Source organism: Nicotiana tabacum, chromosome 1, assembly GCF_000715075.1.
Source record: "Nicotiana tabacum cultivar K326 chromosome 1, ASM71507v2, whole genome shotgun sequence".
NCBI classification, from domain to species: Eukaryota; Viridiplantae; Streptophyta; class Magnoliopsida; order Solanales; family Solanaceae; genus Nicotiana; species Nicotiana tabacum.
The window spans coordinates 214,068,284-214,085,809 of NC_134080.1; the positions used below are offsets into that span (position 1 = coordinate 214,068,284).

At 37.6% G+C, this 17,526-nt stretch overlaps 1 protein-coding gene across 2 annotated transcripts in view; it reads right to left on the bottom strand.

The window, feature by feature from the left end:
- Positions 1–17,526, bottom strand: part of LOC107815374 (protein FORGETTER 1) — a 55,493-nt gene that overhangs the window by 18,039 nt on the left and 19,928 nt on the right. For both annotated transcript variants that reach the window (XM_075256700.1, XM_075256697.1), the window contains exons 8-17: positions 15,040–15,172; positions 4,703–4,763; positions 4,546–4,627; positions 3,733–3,861; positions 3,479–3,622; positions 3,123–3,222; positions 2,915–3,040; positions 2,177–2,250; positions 1,906–2,078; positions 1,698–1,791 (exon numbers count right to left, since the gene is read on the bottom strand). In XM_075256700.1, coding sequence (XP_075112801.1) covers positions 1,698–1,791; positions 1,906–2,078; positions 2,177–2,250; positions 2,915–3,040; positions 3,123–3,222; positions 3,479–3,622; positions 3,733–3,861; positions 4,546–4,627; positions 4,703–4,763; positions 15,040–15,172 — 1,116 coding nt within the window. The remainder of the gene's footprint in view (positions 1–1,697; positions 1,792–1,905; positions 2,079–2,176; positions 2,251–2,914; positions 3,041–3,122; positions 3,223–3,478; positions 3,623–3,732; positions 3,862–4,545; positions 4,628–4,702; positions 4,764–15,039; positions 15,173–17,526) is intronic.

Consider the following 17,526-nt stretch of genomic DNA (forward strand, 5'->3'; position numbering starts at 1 on the left):
TTATCCAAAAATCAATTATTTTTCCTTTTTTAATGTTACATATAAAGGATAAGAAAACTATTCAAATTTAAAATCTCAAAAGATTTGCATATTTTACTAATTAAATATTGAAAAAAGCTAATACATTATTAATAAAGTCATAACTAAACCTATACAAATTTAAACTCTAAATCAGACATTTTAAAGCTACCTAGAAAAATAAATTATTTCAAGATTGATGGAATAACTTTGTAATTGAAGCTTATTTATTTTGTAGATTTCATTCTCTTAATAATACAATGCTTGAATTGGCGAAGGTTCGTGTCCAAAGCAAAAAAGTATCGAATAGTTTTCCCTTGAAGACAATCTAAGAGCTTAACAGTTAAATTTTCTGTCTAAATATTTTTTGAAATTTGTCCCATGCAAAAGATATCATGTGCAAATCTTCAAATCTTATATATTATGCAAGATAGAAACTTTGTTTAATGGAAAAGATTGTGTGCATATTTTTAGAATTATTAGTCGTAATCTTAAAGATTCTATATGGATGTTATAGAGGGGCAATTTTACAAAGAACGTTCTGCTATAAATATGGATGTTGCAATTATAGGTAAAAAGTTGTTATAGAGAGGTAAAATATAACTTAAAAGGTCAGTTCTGAGAAAAACTTTGACTTTTATAGTGAATAGTTGTTATATGGATGCTGTGAAGAAAACTTGGCTTTATAATTTTTTAGAAACTATGTAAAAAATACTATAAGTCACTATAGTTAGCAATTTAAAATATTCGAAAGTATTTGCAAAAAATGGTTAAAACCGTATTTGACGCTCCAAATAGTAACTACATTACATAAAGTGGAACAAAGGGAGTATAAGCAAAGGAGTCGGAAACTTGGGAAACTAGGGAGTGAAGGGCAAATATCTTGTCTGTGAGGAAAGTGCCTGGGCACTATGCCTGAGCAATTAGGGTGTCTACCTCACATGGAATATGTTTTTAGAGCATATTTAGAATAGTTGTTGAACAACATCACTCCCTAGGTACATGAAAAACCAATACGGCGGGTTTAAAAGCGGGATTAGAAATAAAGAAGCTTTGTCGTGGTCAAAGTGAGCAGTGAGAATTTGCAAGCTAGAGTAGTTCGAGAAAATATTTCTAGTAAGTTATTGTGATTGCGCGAGAGAAAATCGCAGTAAGTATAGTGCTCATGATCAGCAAAGAACAAATTGACCAAGTTATAGGTAACGTGGCGAGAAGGATTTCGGCAGTTGGGAAAATCATAACTCTAGGCCTCCTTAATCTTATATTCAACTCTTTGCTTAATTAGTTGATAATTTACTGCATTTCCATTATTTGCAATTAGTTAGTTTAGCCAAACAAAAATCATTATTTGAATATTTTGGAGAATTGATTTGCTTGAATTCTTGTGATATATTAAGTTGTGATTGATGAGTTAATTCCCTATGGGATTCGACTCTAGACTCTTAAACCGAATTATAATTTGCGACGACCGCTAGATAGTTGGGCGTGATCACAATGTATAAAAACTTTACACAGATAGTCAGGTTTCCTTGTTGGTTTTTTGGGGATGTAACCAGGCACAAATCCTTGTGCTATTTTGTTTTAATAATATTTACCATTTCAAAATAAGAGTACACTAAGCACCCAAACCCAACACAGAGAGGGATTACCAAACTCGTATAAGTAGAAAAGGGAAGAACCTGATCGATAATATCATCCAGCGGATTGTTTGGAAGATCCAAAGAACGAATTATATCCAAAATTTTGGACCTTCTCTCAACAGCTCCTTCATACCTTAACATCATATAGGTGGTTAGTGTTGGACCTTCCTCAAACACCGAGTGCGATGATCTATGATGAAGCTAAAAAGTGAATATAATCAGAGCAGCACATTTTCACATGTTCCACCTTTTCAAAAGTTCAGTAACATAGGCATGTCTTGCTTGGATATATTCATCTGTCTTTTCCTTGCAAGAATGGCAACACCAATCCGCAGAAACTGACTCTGTAACAGGTGGAATTAAACATGTCGGATGTACAAGTTGGCTACAACAGGAACACTGGAGCAATTTTTTCCTCTCCTACGTGGATGACCACCGATAGCAGTAAGAAGATCAATCCAAAAGAACCAAATAACACACCAAGGGAAATAGGAGATCCAAGATTCAGGGACTAGTACCTCCTCCGAATTACAAATATCACAGATCTGAAATTCATCATCATCGGACTCGGTAGATTCATATTCGGAATCAGCTGTACTTAATAAAAAAAGATTCAGCAGCGAGAAAAATGCCTAGAGCTAATTATATGAAACATCATGTATTTTACTCTGCAAATTATAACAATGCTAAAAGAGTTCGGGACAACTTCAATAGATAATCCAACTTAAACACCTTAATTTTGACGGTGAGTTCGGACATAGAATCTTTAAGTTTTTGAAAATAAAATGTACATATTTGGAAACTACGTAAAATTTAACAATTCAAAATATTTAAAATACATATGAAAAAATTGCAGTAAAAAAAAACTTGGTTTGGCTCACGAAACCCAAACACTGCACATAAATTGAGACGGAGGAGGTAGCATACTATGCATAGTTGCATATATACAAACAACTACTAAAAATAAAATAAGATGTATGATAACTCCCCCTAAAATCAATACACTATACAGGATGTTTGAGCATATATATAACCAGAGAATATTGAAAGCATCAATTTTGGACGTGGAAGTAAGTTGTTTCCCAGAATTTCCTTATTTGCAAGAAAATAGTTGGAAATTAATTAACAGCGGAACTGCAAAACATGATAGGAAACCACCATTGCCTTACCTCAAAAAGCAAAATACCCAAATGGAATAGAGAGGCATAATTAACAAATAAAGAGGTAAAAACAGAATTCAGGGATTAGGGATTAACTATCTGATTCTTCATCACTCCTCTGATCACTCGTTTGCCATTTAGCAGCTTTTCTCACTCTCCCTCTAAATGATACACCAGGTGTTGCAGAGTGTCTCTTTCGTTGAAGCTCTTTGACACTTTCCTCTATGCATGAATTAGAAAGGTAAGCAAAATTGTGGGCATTGGAGGAAGATACACAAAGCCATTACAGAAACCATGCACATACCAGGAAGTGGTTCAGGTTTTTCAGGCAATGGATAATTCTCTTCTACAAATTTAAGTAACAACTCACGAGGTCCAGAAACAAAATCATCAAGTTCAAGACCCTATCAAGATTTCAAAAAAACACAAGAAGATGGGTTAAAGAACACAATTTTCATATCTGACTTTCTTATCTTTTTTTAAAAAATTTCATTAAATAAGTACCAAGGAGATACTGAAAGCATAAAATCTACAGCATAGCTGTACTAATTACAATCTCAAAACTATGTGACTTGGCTTATCCTTCGAACCTGAATAAAAAAGTGTTTAGGAAAATGTAAATACAGAGAGAAGAAACATGATACAAGCCATGTGACTTACATATTTAGAAACAGCTTCCTCTGTTCTTGCTTCTCCAGTGCTCTGAAGTCCTACGACTACACATTTACTTTCTGCTAGTGCTTCCTTTGCTATTCTAACTACCGCAGGCACCTTAGCGGACATACACATGTGTCTAAAGAAGCGCTACATTTGAGAACAGGAAAAAGGAGGCAACTGAGACATATATCTCTTATAACATAAAGACATTGCTTTCATAAAGTAGCTTCTGAGCCATAAAAACAGAGATCTAAAACCTGATGATTAGCCCAGTAAAGTCTCCAGAGCTGATTAGAAGAGGGCTTATCATCACTGAGAAATACACCAGCTGACAGCAACTCCACTCTAAGCTCGGCCCAGAACTCAGCTGCCTTTTTATACATGTCCTGAGAACATAACATAAAGGAAGACCTTCATTACGCTCGGGGGTATGCACCAGAAAAGCAGTACATGCTTCTTTAAAAATATACGTGAAATCAAAAAACACTGAAGCTTAAAACAACAAATTACAATCACAATTCATGAAGAAAATGGCAGAATATTTTGGCAATTCCAATTCTTCATATCTCCCAGCCCCTGAATAAGCTAAAGAAGAAAAAAGCATCTTTCCCATTTAAAACATAGAACAAATAAATGAAGTATCAAAACCCAAATGCATATCTAGTTGATATATCAAGAAAAACAATAGACTGCATAGTAAAGATCAAGTACATTGTTACTTTGTTCTCTTTCAAGGATCGATAAAGACCCTCCAGGAAATTATCCTATTAAGCAATACAAAGCGGTAAATGACTTCGGAATCAAGCCACATCAAATAAAGTAACTATGGCAGGGGATATGCTCCAATAAAAGGAATACAAAGCTCTAGTGCAAGGCATATAAGCAGTTCTGACACTATTCTGCCACTACAATAGGTAGGAAGACAGGGATTCAATTTCTCACACCTTGTAGCACTTGTGTGATTTCATTCTGAACCAGTGTGAACAAGAAACCACATCTTACCAATGATCACCCCCCCACCCCCACCCCACCCCGGAAAAAACAAAAGAAAAGAAAAACACACACCATACCTGCATCTTGGCCTCTAAAGGTACTTCAACAACTTCAAACTCTGCGCCTTTGTAGCTAAGTGTACGACACACATACATACCCCTAATACGTCAAGAGGTTAGATAGTATTTACATAGACTGACTTGATAACTTAGACATACATAGCCCACAAGAAACCTTGCTTTCATGTCCATGGCAACAAGTTCAAGTGCCCCGACACCACCTTTCTCCATTGCACCTGTGATATCCAAAGAGAAAAAGAGGTGAAAACAGAATCAGCTTTAAAAGTTTAGACATCTACATTTTAAGCCACCACACATACAAATAGAGCTTAAGAAATAAAATCATAAAAGGCGGTCTCAGTCCAATTTTATTTCACCTAATTACAATTTAAAAAGTCAAAAATATCTTCTTTGGCCACTAACTACATATCTTCTTGGACACTTTACTTTCTAACATTTGAGTTTGGTTGTGCTTTTTTTCCAATTTTGATCATAAAAGTTTTAGTTTTAAAGGAATTAACTGAATGGATGTGAGAATCAATATAAAGTTTGTCAATTTGATAGGTGTTAACCACACAAGTCACTCTTATTTTGTGATAGATCTGCTTTCTTTTTTGGGTTTCTTCTCAAGCATGTTTACATTTCTGTAGTATATTTTCGCATCTTCAGCAAAGGGGCTTGGACCCTTCCACGCCTACTTAGTTGAAGTGAGAATTTAGCGAGAATTTTATCTGTTGATTGATCCAGGTGAGAAATGAGAAACCACCCAACAAAATTGCAAAGTCTACACACTGACTCACTGGCTAAAGGTGACTGTTAACATTTCAAGAAGATGATAAGTGTTGCTATTCAAAATTATGTATAATACAGGCTAAGCCGGGAGAAACTATCCAATTTTCTGCCACATACAAATCTTTCAATTTACACCAAAAAAGCTAATTGTTGTAAACATGACACAACCACATATCGATCTTCCAAATTACACCAAAAAGCTAAATGTTGTATCTTAGACTAAGTATAGTTGTTCCTTCAAAACTCTATCATCGATTAAAAGCTAATATGATTGTTGTTTCTTGTTCCAGCGTGTCATATAATTTTCAGCTGCTGTAACGCTGCTAGTTCCATTAAATTCTCAACTTCATTTGATTTATACTTCAACTTGAATCCGCCTTGGATCCATGACTACAAAATGTAAAGCTTGAGTGCTCTCATAGGGTGTTGAAAACGTCTGTTTATCTATCTTATCACATTTGTTGCAGAAAAGGTCTTCCGGCGCCAAAGCAATTGCTTGTCCAACCAACAAGTCCCGAGCCATCACTCGCTGCTAGTTCTATTAAATTCTCAACTTCAGTTGATTTATACTTCAACTTGAATCCGCCTTGGATCCATGACTTTACAATATGTAAAGCTTGAGTGCTCTCATAGGGTGTTGAAAACGTCTGTTTATATATCTTATCACGTTTGTTGCAGAAAAGGTCTTCTGGCGCCAAAGCAGTTGCTTGTCCAACCAACAAGTCCCGAGCCATCACTAATTACCTAAGTTGTTCGGACTCGGGTACGGGTATCCAATACGGAGACGGATCCGAGTATTGGATTCGGCGAAATCTAAATTTTAAGATTCGGGGGTGCGGATCCAGATATGGATACGGGTGCAGGGATTCAGCTAATAAAAAATAGAGCTATAAAATATTGTAAATTTTGAGAGATATTCAATGAAAAACTTACATGAATATTGTACATAGATCTCCCCCCCTAAGAACCGCACGTGCGAGTTCCCCCGCATACGGCTCAAGTAGCGAAGGCCTTACCTTGGCCGAAAATGCCGCCTACACCCCCCAAGAAGCCTTTTGTGACTTTTTGGATGGGATCTCAGCAGGAAATGCGAAGGTTGCAACAAGCCAGCCGGCCAAAGAGTACTGATTCATATGGAATTAGAACGACCCGGCGATCAAATTCTTGGTGGGAATCATCAACTTTATAATGTTTTAATAACAGCTCATTTGGTGTCAAGGTAATAGCTATGAATAGTCATCGACTTCTGGGAAAGCCTTGATTGATATGAGAAAGATGCGCTCAAGCGCCCAACCTATTAAAGGGGCTTGGGCTCGAAAGCCGACCTTACTCAACAAGCACCTTTCTTAGTAAGGTTGCTTGCTTCCACTCATTGAAGATTCTATCTACAAAAGAAGGTCAATGGGGGATACTCAAATTGCTCTCACTGACACCAGAGAAGGTGAGGTCCTAACAGATGATGAGATTCTCAATCGATTTGATCGAATTTCAAAAAGTCTTTCTCACTATTCAGAACAGTGAAGCTTTCGATCACGATCTTCTCGCCTCACCAAGATGGATATTATTCTTTCATTCTCCTAAATCTATTTTATTTTTTATTTTGAGAAATCAAAATCTCAATTTTTCTCCCAAATTTGTCGATGGGCTCCGGTCAAAGTGTCTGAAGTCAGTTGACCAAATCCGGAACGTATCCCGCTCCTGTCCCCGTCCCGATACGAGACTGGGACGGCACCAAAATCGAAGAGTCCGCGCAACTTAGCTGATTGCCATGGGTAGCTTTTGCTTTTCACCTTCAATCAGTCCAAGACATTCATTGACATTATAGTTGCAGGCTCTTTTAGATATTGGCTCAGCTCATGTGGTAGAGAACCTTGTCCCAAGTTTTATCCTCGTTTCACGTTTCTTACAAGCAATTTCCTATGCAAAAGAAACACTTCATCTTCTAGCTCATGTGCAGCGTAAGAACTGGTGACAAAAGAAAAATTGCAGGTGGAAAAGTTTCTGATGAAATGGCTTTTGGCTTCCCTCAAGTACTTTTTGGATTAAAACTTTTAGGAATGAGATCAAGCTTTATTCTTGGATAAAGAATGACAGTCATATAGGTGAAGACATTGAAAACCTAGTCAGTATAGCTTTAGGCTTTTGTGGCGATATCCTCAGCACCACGCTTGAGACAACCAAGGTTGTCTTGACTATAGGCACCTTCAGATGATATGTTATCCATGAGGAAAAGAACCGAACTAATTGTTAGTACTTTATCTGTGCATAATCCATTGATGGTGTTATAGAAGGTTTTTAAATATGCATGCAAGATATTCACATCATTCTTCTCCACCATCTTTAGGAGCACCCTACCGCCTAGTAGTTCATCATACTTTTGGACAATAATTTTTATTTGAGTTATCTGCCTACATGGAGAAAATCCGCAGATTAAATGTAAAAGCAAAAAAATATTCATTTATTGTCTTTCCTCCTAAAGATAGTGTTTGTAAACGTCGTTTTTTCTTAAAAGGGTAAATGGCATTCAGGCAGTTAAATCATCTGAAAAATATAATTCAGGCAATTGGTTTGGTTCATTTTCTCATGGATAACATATTATCTCAAGGTGCCTGTAAAGTCTCTCAAGGCAGCCTTGGCTAGCTCAAGAGTGTTGCTGAGGATATCGCTACAAAAGCACAAAGTTATATTGACCAAGTTTTCAATGTCTTCACATTTATGACTGTCATTCCTTATCCAAGAATAAAGCTTGATCTCACTCCTAAAAGTCTCAAGTCCAAAAAGTACTTGAGGGAAGCCAAAAGTCATTTCATTAGAAACTATTCCACCAGCCATTTTCCTTTTGTCACCAGTTTTGACGTTGCACAGGAGCTAGAAATTGAAGGAAGTGTTTCTTTTGCAAAGGAAATTGCCCGTAAGAAACGTGAGACAAAGATAAAACATGGGACAAGATCCGCTGCCACAAATGAGCTGATCCAATATTTAAAAGACCTTGCATCTATAATGTCGACGGATGCCTTGGACTGGTAGAAGGTGAAAAGCAGAAGCTACCCACGGTTGTCAGTGATGGCTCGGGAATTGTTGGCTGGACATGCAACTGCTTTGATGTAGCAAAGGTGATTAGATAGATAAACGGACATTTTCAACACCCTATAAGGGCACTCAAGCTTTGCATTATGTAAAGTAAAGGTGGATTCAAGTTGAAGTATAAATCAACTGAAATTGAGAATTTAATGGAACTAGCAGCACTACAACAGCTGAAAATTATATGACATGAGGAAACAAGAAACAACAATCGTGATAGGTTTTAGTTGATGAAAGATGTTTTGAAGGAATATCTATACTTAGTCTAAGATACAAAGCTTACAACAATTAGCTTCTGGGTGTAAATTGAAAGATCTATATGTGGTTGTATCATGCTTACAACAATTAGCTTTTTTGTGTAAATTGAAAGATCTGTATGTGGCAGAAAATTGGATATTCAGTCCAGGCTTAGCCTGAATTGTACATAATTTTTGCATCGGAGCACTTATCATCTTTTTGAAAGTAGCAGAAATGAGGATGTTGCGATGGATGTGTGAGCATACCAGAAAAGATAAGATTAGGAATGAATATATTAATGACAATGTGGGTGTGGCTCCTGTGGAAGAAAAGTTAAGAGAATCGAGGCTAAGATGGTTTGGTCATGTGAAGAGGAGAGACGTTGATGCCCCGGTTAGGAGGTGCGAGAGGTTGCCCATGGCGAGTCAAAGGAGGGGTAAAGGGAGGCTTAAAAAAACTGGGGTGAGGTGATTAGGCAGGACATGGCTCTGCTCCAGCTTACCGAGGACATGACCCTCGATAGAAAGGTGTGGAGGTTGAAAATTAGAGTGGTGAGTTGATATACAATCTAGAGTTTTGCCTTGTCTTACCAATAGTAGTAGTACTAGTGGGGTACCTTCCTATTCCGAGCCCATTGTTTCTATACGGTATGTCAGTATTAGCAGTAGTATTGGCACTATTCTTGTAGTTTAATATCCCTGGATCTCTGTCATTATTCGTTGTACTATTTGCTTGCACTGTTTTATTATATTGTTGTTGCTATTGTTTCTCTATTGCTCCATTTTAACGTTCTTAAGCCGAGTCGTTTGGAAACACTCTCTCTACCTTCATAGGTAGGGGTAAGGTCTGTGTACACACTACCCTCCCCAGACCCCACTTGTGGGATTCCACCGGGTGGTTGTTGTTGTAGCACTTATCTTCTTGAAGTGTTAACGACCACCTTTAACCAGTGAGTCTCTATATAGAGTTTGCACTTTTGTTGGGTGATTTTTCGTTTCTCACATGGACCAATCAAAAGATAAAATTCTCACTTCAACTAAGTAGATATGGAAGAGACCAAGTCCCTTTGCTGAAGATGCAAAAATATAAACATGCTCGACAAGAAACCAAAAAAGAAAGCAGAGAACTATAGCACATCAAAAAAAGAAAGCAGAGACCTACTTGAGATGGAAAAAGAAATTAAAGGGAAGCTAGAAAAATGGGTAAGGACTAAGGAAAGTGACTCATTCTTTTGCTAGTCTGACGAGCATGCTGAATCAGAACTGGAACAGAGTCCGGTAAATTTCACTGGTGAACTAATACATAGTCATGAAGGTATTGAAAAGGAAGTCATTTATAGAAGCTTATTGGGTTCTGCAACATATAAATTGCTTGCTATTAATCCTAGTATAATGAAAGAAGGTAGGGTCCTTGACAGGAGCCATGAGTTGCTGCTAACTACCCCTGTTACCAAAAAAAAAAAAAGTGTATCAAGCTCTAAAGGATATTGATGATTTAAAGGCACTTGGTTGTGATGGGTTCAATGCACACTTCTTCAAGAAGGCTTGGGCTATAATTGGTGATGCAACTACAGACGTTGTTGCCCATTTCTTCTCAACAGGTATCCTATATAAGACCATTTATTGCACCACTGTTAAACTTATTCACAAGGTACCAAACCCTCCAGAATATAAGAGTTTAGACCTATATCATGCTGTACTACATTTATATAAACTCATTTCTAATATCCTCATAAAAAGAATGCAGCATGTCAGTGTTGTTAAAGGCGAAAAGCTCTAAAAAGCGCTTCAAGTCTGCTGGGGCTTTAAGCTCAGAACGCACTTAAAGTGTGGGCTTTAGTAAAACAAGGTGCAATGAAGGAGAAATATATATATATATATATGTGTGTGTGTGTGTGTAATTCAATAATAAAGTAAAATATTCATTCATAATGTTTTCCTACATGGCTTTGTCCGACTACCCTAGTGGATTTAGTACCGCTTGATTTACAACAGAACTCATGGGCAATGAGGTGCATGTTTTAGTGCTTTGCCTTAGGCTAAAGCGCAACTTAAGCGAAGCGAAGAACCCTCCCTGAGCTTCAAGGCTTAAGTGCGCCTTAAATGAGCCTTTGACAACACTGCAGCATGTGATGTATATTTTGGTTGATACTAGTTAGTCTTTCTTTGTACATAGAAGGGTTATCACTGACATTATCATTCTTAGCCATAAGTTGGTTAAAGGGTATGGGAGAAAGTGTGTATCTCCTAGTTGTATATTAAATATAGATTTGAGGAAAGTCTATGATTCTATTGAGTGAAGCTATTTGGAGCAGCTTCTTGTGTGTCTTAATTCCGTGAAACCTTTGTCCGCTGGATTATGACTTCAGTGACCTCTGTGTCATATTCAATCCTTATTAATGGTGCACATGTTCCTCCTTTCCAAGCAAAGGAAGGTATAAGACAGGGTGATCTCTGGTGCCCTTTTCTTTTTGTGTTGGCTATGGAGTAATTGACCCGACCATTGAAAACCTTAAGATTGCAGCCTTATTTCAACTTCCATCCTATATATGCAAAGCTGCAGCTTATTCAGTTTGGATTTGCAGATATCTATTGTTGTTCTACAGGGGTAATCTCATTTCAGTTCAAATGCTCTTAAAATGTTTCAAGACCTTCTCTCAGTCTTCTGGCCTAATTGCAAATGTTGATAAAAGCTCTACTTAACCTGGGGAAGGGGGTAATCCATATGATCAAATTGCTCTCATACAAGCTTTGGGGTTCACTAAGGGTGAATTGCTTGTTAGATACTTGGTGGTTCCTCTTAGCCAAAGAATGTGGTCCAGTTGATTGAAACAACTTGTAGAAGATTTTTGTGGACTGGGATATTAAGTGTCCAAGAAAGCATTAATAGCTTGGGATAAGCTATGCTGCCCAAAAACTACTGGTGGAGTTAATTTTATGGTTATACAGACTTGGAATAAGGCTGCAATTTGTAAGCTACTTTTGAGAGTAAGAAGGACAAATTATGGGTTAGGTCGCTGCACATCTTCTATGTGAAGGGTAGCCAGGTATGGGGAGCACAAGCAAAACAGGCCTCATGGGTGGTACAAAAGATCTTGAAGGAGAAAAAGAATCTTGTATTAACTGGCTTCAGGGAATTTGATATGCAACAGAGGTAATTTCTCTGTTAAAAAACTGAATGTGAAAGCTCAGAGGTGAATTCCCAAAAGTTGAGGGGAGAAAACTGGTCTGCAATAAGGGGCCCTAAAGTGGAGCTTTATAAAGATTACTTACAAAGACCAACTATCTGTTATTTTATAGTTTATTTACAATTTTTATTATTGCCATAATTATTGCCCTTCCCACTTATTTGTTGTCACTTACAGTGCTGATCTTATTTGCATGTTTTCTATTGTTGTTCACATCTTTTGTTTTTGAGCCGAGGGTCTTCCGGAAACAGCCTCTCTACCCTCATGGGCAGGGGTAAGGTCTGCGTACATTCTACCCTCCCCAAACCCCACTAGTGGGATTATTACTAGGGTGGTGTTGTTGTTGTTATAAAGACCAACTAGCACAGTGGGGGACTATAAAAGAGTTGGTCTGTCCTTTATGTTATGTTGCCAACGAAGACATTGAGCACCTGCTCTTTGAGTGTATGTTCTCTACTATCATATGGAGGAAGATGTTACATTGGCAAGGAATTGATCTGAGTCAATGGCAACATTTGCATGGGCAACAAGGCATGCTAAGGAAAGAGTATAAAGTGTTGTGCTAATTAACGAAACTAACAAAGGCGTAAACCAAAAGTTTGAACTATGAAGAAGCACTCTAGAGAGTAACGGACTTGGGATAAAGAGTTGTAAGACCGACTATATGCACTGGAAATTAGTTACATCCAGTGTTATCAAAGGCGAAAAGTGCAAAAAAAACTCTAAGGTCCGTTGGGGCTTTAAGTGCAAAGCGCAAATAAAGCGTGGGCTTTAATGAAAAAAGGCGCAACTTGAGAAAAAGTAAAAATATGTATATGTAGTCCAACATTAATAATTATAAGCAGGAATAACAAATATACGGACAAAGAATTGGAAAAAAATTACGAAAAAAGTAAAATATCAATTGTTTAATGTCGCTTTTACAGGATTACACTCATTGGCTAGGAAAAGTATGCCTTAGAGCCGTGATGAAATACTAAAGCGCACACAAAGTGAGGCAAAGCGCTCAACATCTTTTGAGCCTCGCTTCAGGGCTTAAGCGCGCTTTAAGCGCGCCTTTGACAACACTGGTTACAGTTAAGAATTAGGAGATTATTTAAAACAGAAAGAGCTCACTCCTTTTATTAATTATAAACACTATTCAGACCCTAGCGTGCTTGAGGGAATAATCAAGAAATTTATTCCCCCAAATTTCTTCTTTCTCTTTTCTTTACATGGTATTAGAGCCAATATCAAATGAGTTGTTATTGATTTTATGTTGGATCCTATACATACTTTCTTCCTGCATCATTTATGATGTAGCTCTTTCTGACCAACATGTTTTTTCTTCTGGACATAACTCTTGCGGCCTTATGACTTCTTACCTTCGATTTTGTTGTATTGAGTCTTAGGGTTGTTCTTTATGTTGCCCATCTTTGGCATCTTCGACTCTTTGCCCTTGCCTTGACCTTGATTGTGCCTGAAGTCCACTAAGGATTGGGCCTCCACTATAGCTTGATCAATGTCAGCGACTTTCCGACACTATAACTCCACCGCCCAGTTTGCAACCCATCCATGAAGTGGAACAAGTCATCGCCACTTAGATTGGGAATTTGAAGCATAAGGGCGGTAAACTCCTTGATACAATCGCGAATTCTCCCTGTCTGATTCAGCTCTCCAAACTTGGGCCTTGCTTCATAAAAGGGCATTGTTGGGGAAGAATTGCTAGTGCCCTTCTTGGCAACAACACCTTGGTTAACATTGGCTTGAGTGTTACCAGTGTTTATTTCCTTCTCCTGTGCTATTCTCTAGGCAACCTAGTGCTTTGATAACAACTTGTCACGTCCTTAATCCTAAACTAAGAACACGTGTGGCACTTAACAAGTAGTTCACACTTGCAAGGTTAAGCCAGCCTTTAAGATAGGTTGGTTGTGCAAAGGGGAAGCTGCATAGGCACAAGTGGCATGATGATGTGGCGGGTCATCAAAATGTGCTCCTTTTTTAATCCTCATGTTCCATATCTGTACTTTTGGGAAACAACAAAGCGCGTCTTTTATGTCCCAGTTAAAGAGATTTGTGTTTTCATGATATTCAGGTTTTAGCTGGCTTTAGCAGCCCACATAATTCAGATTTTAGCTATTTCTAACATCAAATTATACGTATTTATATTTATGTTCTTTTTCTCCTCATGCATTCAGATGGAGGAAAAGCAGAGCTAAAAATTCTCCCCATGCATGCCTTGTCCGAAACCAGAATGGTGAGAAGCCAATACCTCCATTATTTTAGTTGAAAAATGGTTAAAATAAATCATACTAAAATATGGACACAAGCCTGGTGAAACACTAGATTAATAGCTCTCTCAAAAAGTAACAAAGATGGTACTCTTTTATCTCCTCCACAAAAAATTGCTGAAACTACCACAACACTTAGTAGGCATTTGGCCATAGATTCCAAATATTTTTTCACTTTATTTGGAATTTATGACGTTGGAGTTGAAGATGGAGTTATGTTTGGTTATACTTTTTGCAAAGGAGAGAAGAGAACACTTTATTTGAAATTTATGAAGATGGAGTTGGAAAACATGTTTGGAGCACTTCTCCAAATTTGGAATCCAACTCCAAGTAAGGTCTGCTTACACACTACCCTCTTCAGACCCCACTAGTGGGATTACACTGAGGTGGTTGTTGTTGTTGGAATCCAGCTCCAAGTTCAATTTGGAAATTTCCTAACCAAACATTGATTTTGAATTTTGAAATAAAGTGAAAAATTATTCCGGGAAAAAGTGAATAATTCTCATGGCCAAAAGGCTCCTTGGTATCAAGTATCATATTCCCACTAAGCACATATCCAGCCAAGTGTAAACTTAGAGTAATTGTGGATGCAAACAAAGCAATCAATAATCTACCACAGCATGACATAACCACTGATATATCATCTTCAAATTCTTACCTTTTTCTCTTGCATCTAGGGCCGCTATATGAACTAGTTTTAATACATTAGGATAAAACTTACTTTTAAAAGTCATTGAAAGTGAGATGACTCAGGTAGTTATAACTTCATGATCAATAAAACTTCGCCAGGAATACAAGCACTTCCTTAGTGCTGGTTTTGCTGTTCATGCTATATTTTCTTTTGCTTACTGATCAAAATTTAAAAAAGAAAAAAGAGAGAGAGAGAGAGAGAGAGAGAGAGAACTATGCTAAGAAACTGTTGGTTTTAGCAATCAGAAGCCTGACCTAAAAAGTCACGGAAATTGAGAAAAGCAGTTCCAACTCCCCAAAGACCAAGGCGAACCATGTAGGCCATATTGCGAGGCTCAGAAGCACCAGTCGCTGAACAATAAACAACACGAGCTTGAGGAAGACGAGCCTGTAATACAAAATGCAATTAGCTTTTGAATGCCAGTTACTAAGAAAACAAGACAAGCAAAACCAATTTGCTTGGTAGTAATAGTTGTTGATGTGCTACAGATATCAAGAGCAATATGTAGAATGACCCAAAATTGCCTAAGGCAAATAAACCCAACATAGCAGCAAGTCTACTCAAAGATTATGCAAACTTATCAGAAATGACAAGTTTTTTTCACCACTACTGTATTTCTTTTTTTACGAATATGTTGTACAGTGTTCATCACTGAATAAAATCATAGCTTAATGGGGGATTACAGGTGTTGATATTGACCAGACTAGGTTTTGTTCTCTAGCTTCTGTTGCAGGTTATACCACTCAAAGGCTGGCCCCCTAACTTAGGGGTTCTGTTGAGAGGCCTAGATAAAAGTTATTAGAATCCCATGGTGAAACGTAATGCTAAAATGCACAACAAAAGGTAAAGAATCATCATGATTTTCCACGAAAAACATCCAATTATATATACTAATAGGAAAAACTGATCAAAAAAGATTAATACAGGTTAAACAAATATAGCAGGTGAAAAAAATGGACCTCTGGCCGTAACCCAATCCCAAAAGCTAGCTCATGAGGTGAGGATCGCACAAGACTATATGAGGAGACCAAGTTCCCATCCCACATCCGATTGTGGGACAACTCAACACCCCTACACGCCAAGGCTTGCAAACTGGAGCATGTAAAATATAATATAGGGGCTCAACATCGGATAAACCAAAAATTGGGATGGATATAGGTCTAGCTTTGATACCATGAGAAGAAATTGAAATTGACCCTAACTCAACCTCAAAAGATAGCTTATGAGGTGAGTATTGCCCAAGACCATATAAGGAGATCAAATCCCCATCTCGTTATCAAAAGGATTTTCCGCGTTGTTGGCTCATAAAAAATAATTATGCATGTACGTGAGGGGCATGTTAACTCTCTAACAGCTTAAGCTTCTAGATGAGATAATCACACACTATTCAATATGGCATCAGAGCAAGCAGAGGTGCTAGATTCGAGTCTCGCCGCCACCTATTATCAAAAAGAATTTTCATGTGCTTGACCCACGAAAAGAATCAAGTCCACACATGAAGGAGTGTGTTGCAAAAACATAATTAACTAAATAAAAGCGCGATCTCCTAAGTTGCTCCGACACGGCAATTTAAGTGTTGCACCCGTATCGACACGACACTAGTATGAGTGCGGCTATGGGATCCGTACCAGATCTGGTCAAACAATTTTGAGTACTTTGACCACGACGAATGGAAAAATTCGAGACGAGATATAATTTGATTCTCAAAATCAAAACTAAAACTCAGGTAAATTTGAAGAAATTATCTAGGAAATCAATCATTTACTAATCTACAACTAGAGAATAAAAAAGAAATCCACACTTTACAAGCTCTACGTAAGTATTCCACAAAATTTTCATAATTTAGAGATATTTTTATATTTTTGAATTATTTTAGCCGGATCCCCGCACCAGTATCCGTACTAGGATCCATATCGCCAAACCTTAGAATTTACATTTCGAAGGATCCGACCTCTAGATCTGCACCCATATCGGGCACTCGCACCGGTGTCCGAGCAACTTAGGCGATCTCTAACAAAGCTTATAGACGAGATGATCACACACTTCTCACATCTCTCCTTCCAAATAATCCACATAAGCACTAAGCAGTTACTTCTCATGCCATGTTTCTCTATCTCTCCGAAAACCTTACCCAATATACCATCAAGAAATGAAGTAAAAGAACGTTAATATATTCCCATGCTACTTAAAACATGAACAATATCAAAGTCATCCTACACTTTTTTTGAGAAATCCTGCACCCATAGGCCACCCTCAACAGATATATCCCAAGAAGCGCAACTACTTCAAAGAAAGAATAATAATAAGAACTACTCAAGGATGTCATTGCGATAAGACTTGTTCTTTATCTCAAACAGCAATAATTAAAGATTTCTCATTATTTGTTAGATTACTTGTGGTGACAACAGGTCCACATGTTGCCAACCATGTGAAAAAGTACACATTTCTCATACCTCTAGAGATCACATGGAATAGAGGGAAAGGTCCTCGCCTACCTCAGTGACAATTTGCCATAAAATGAACTACAAACATTCCTTCCCTCCTACCTCAGAGACAATTTGCCATAAAATGAACTACAAACATTCCTTCCCTCAAACCATCTGCATCGAATATCTCTAACAGTAACAGTGAGGGATTTTCTAGTCGCAACAACATCTAAGAACATTGTTATGCTCTTCGACCTCCCATCATGGAAGTTTTCGAAAATTTAGGTTCCATATGATCTCATCTCCGTATTCCTT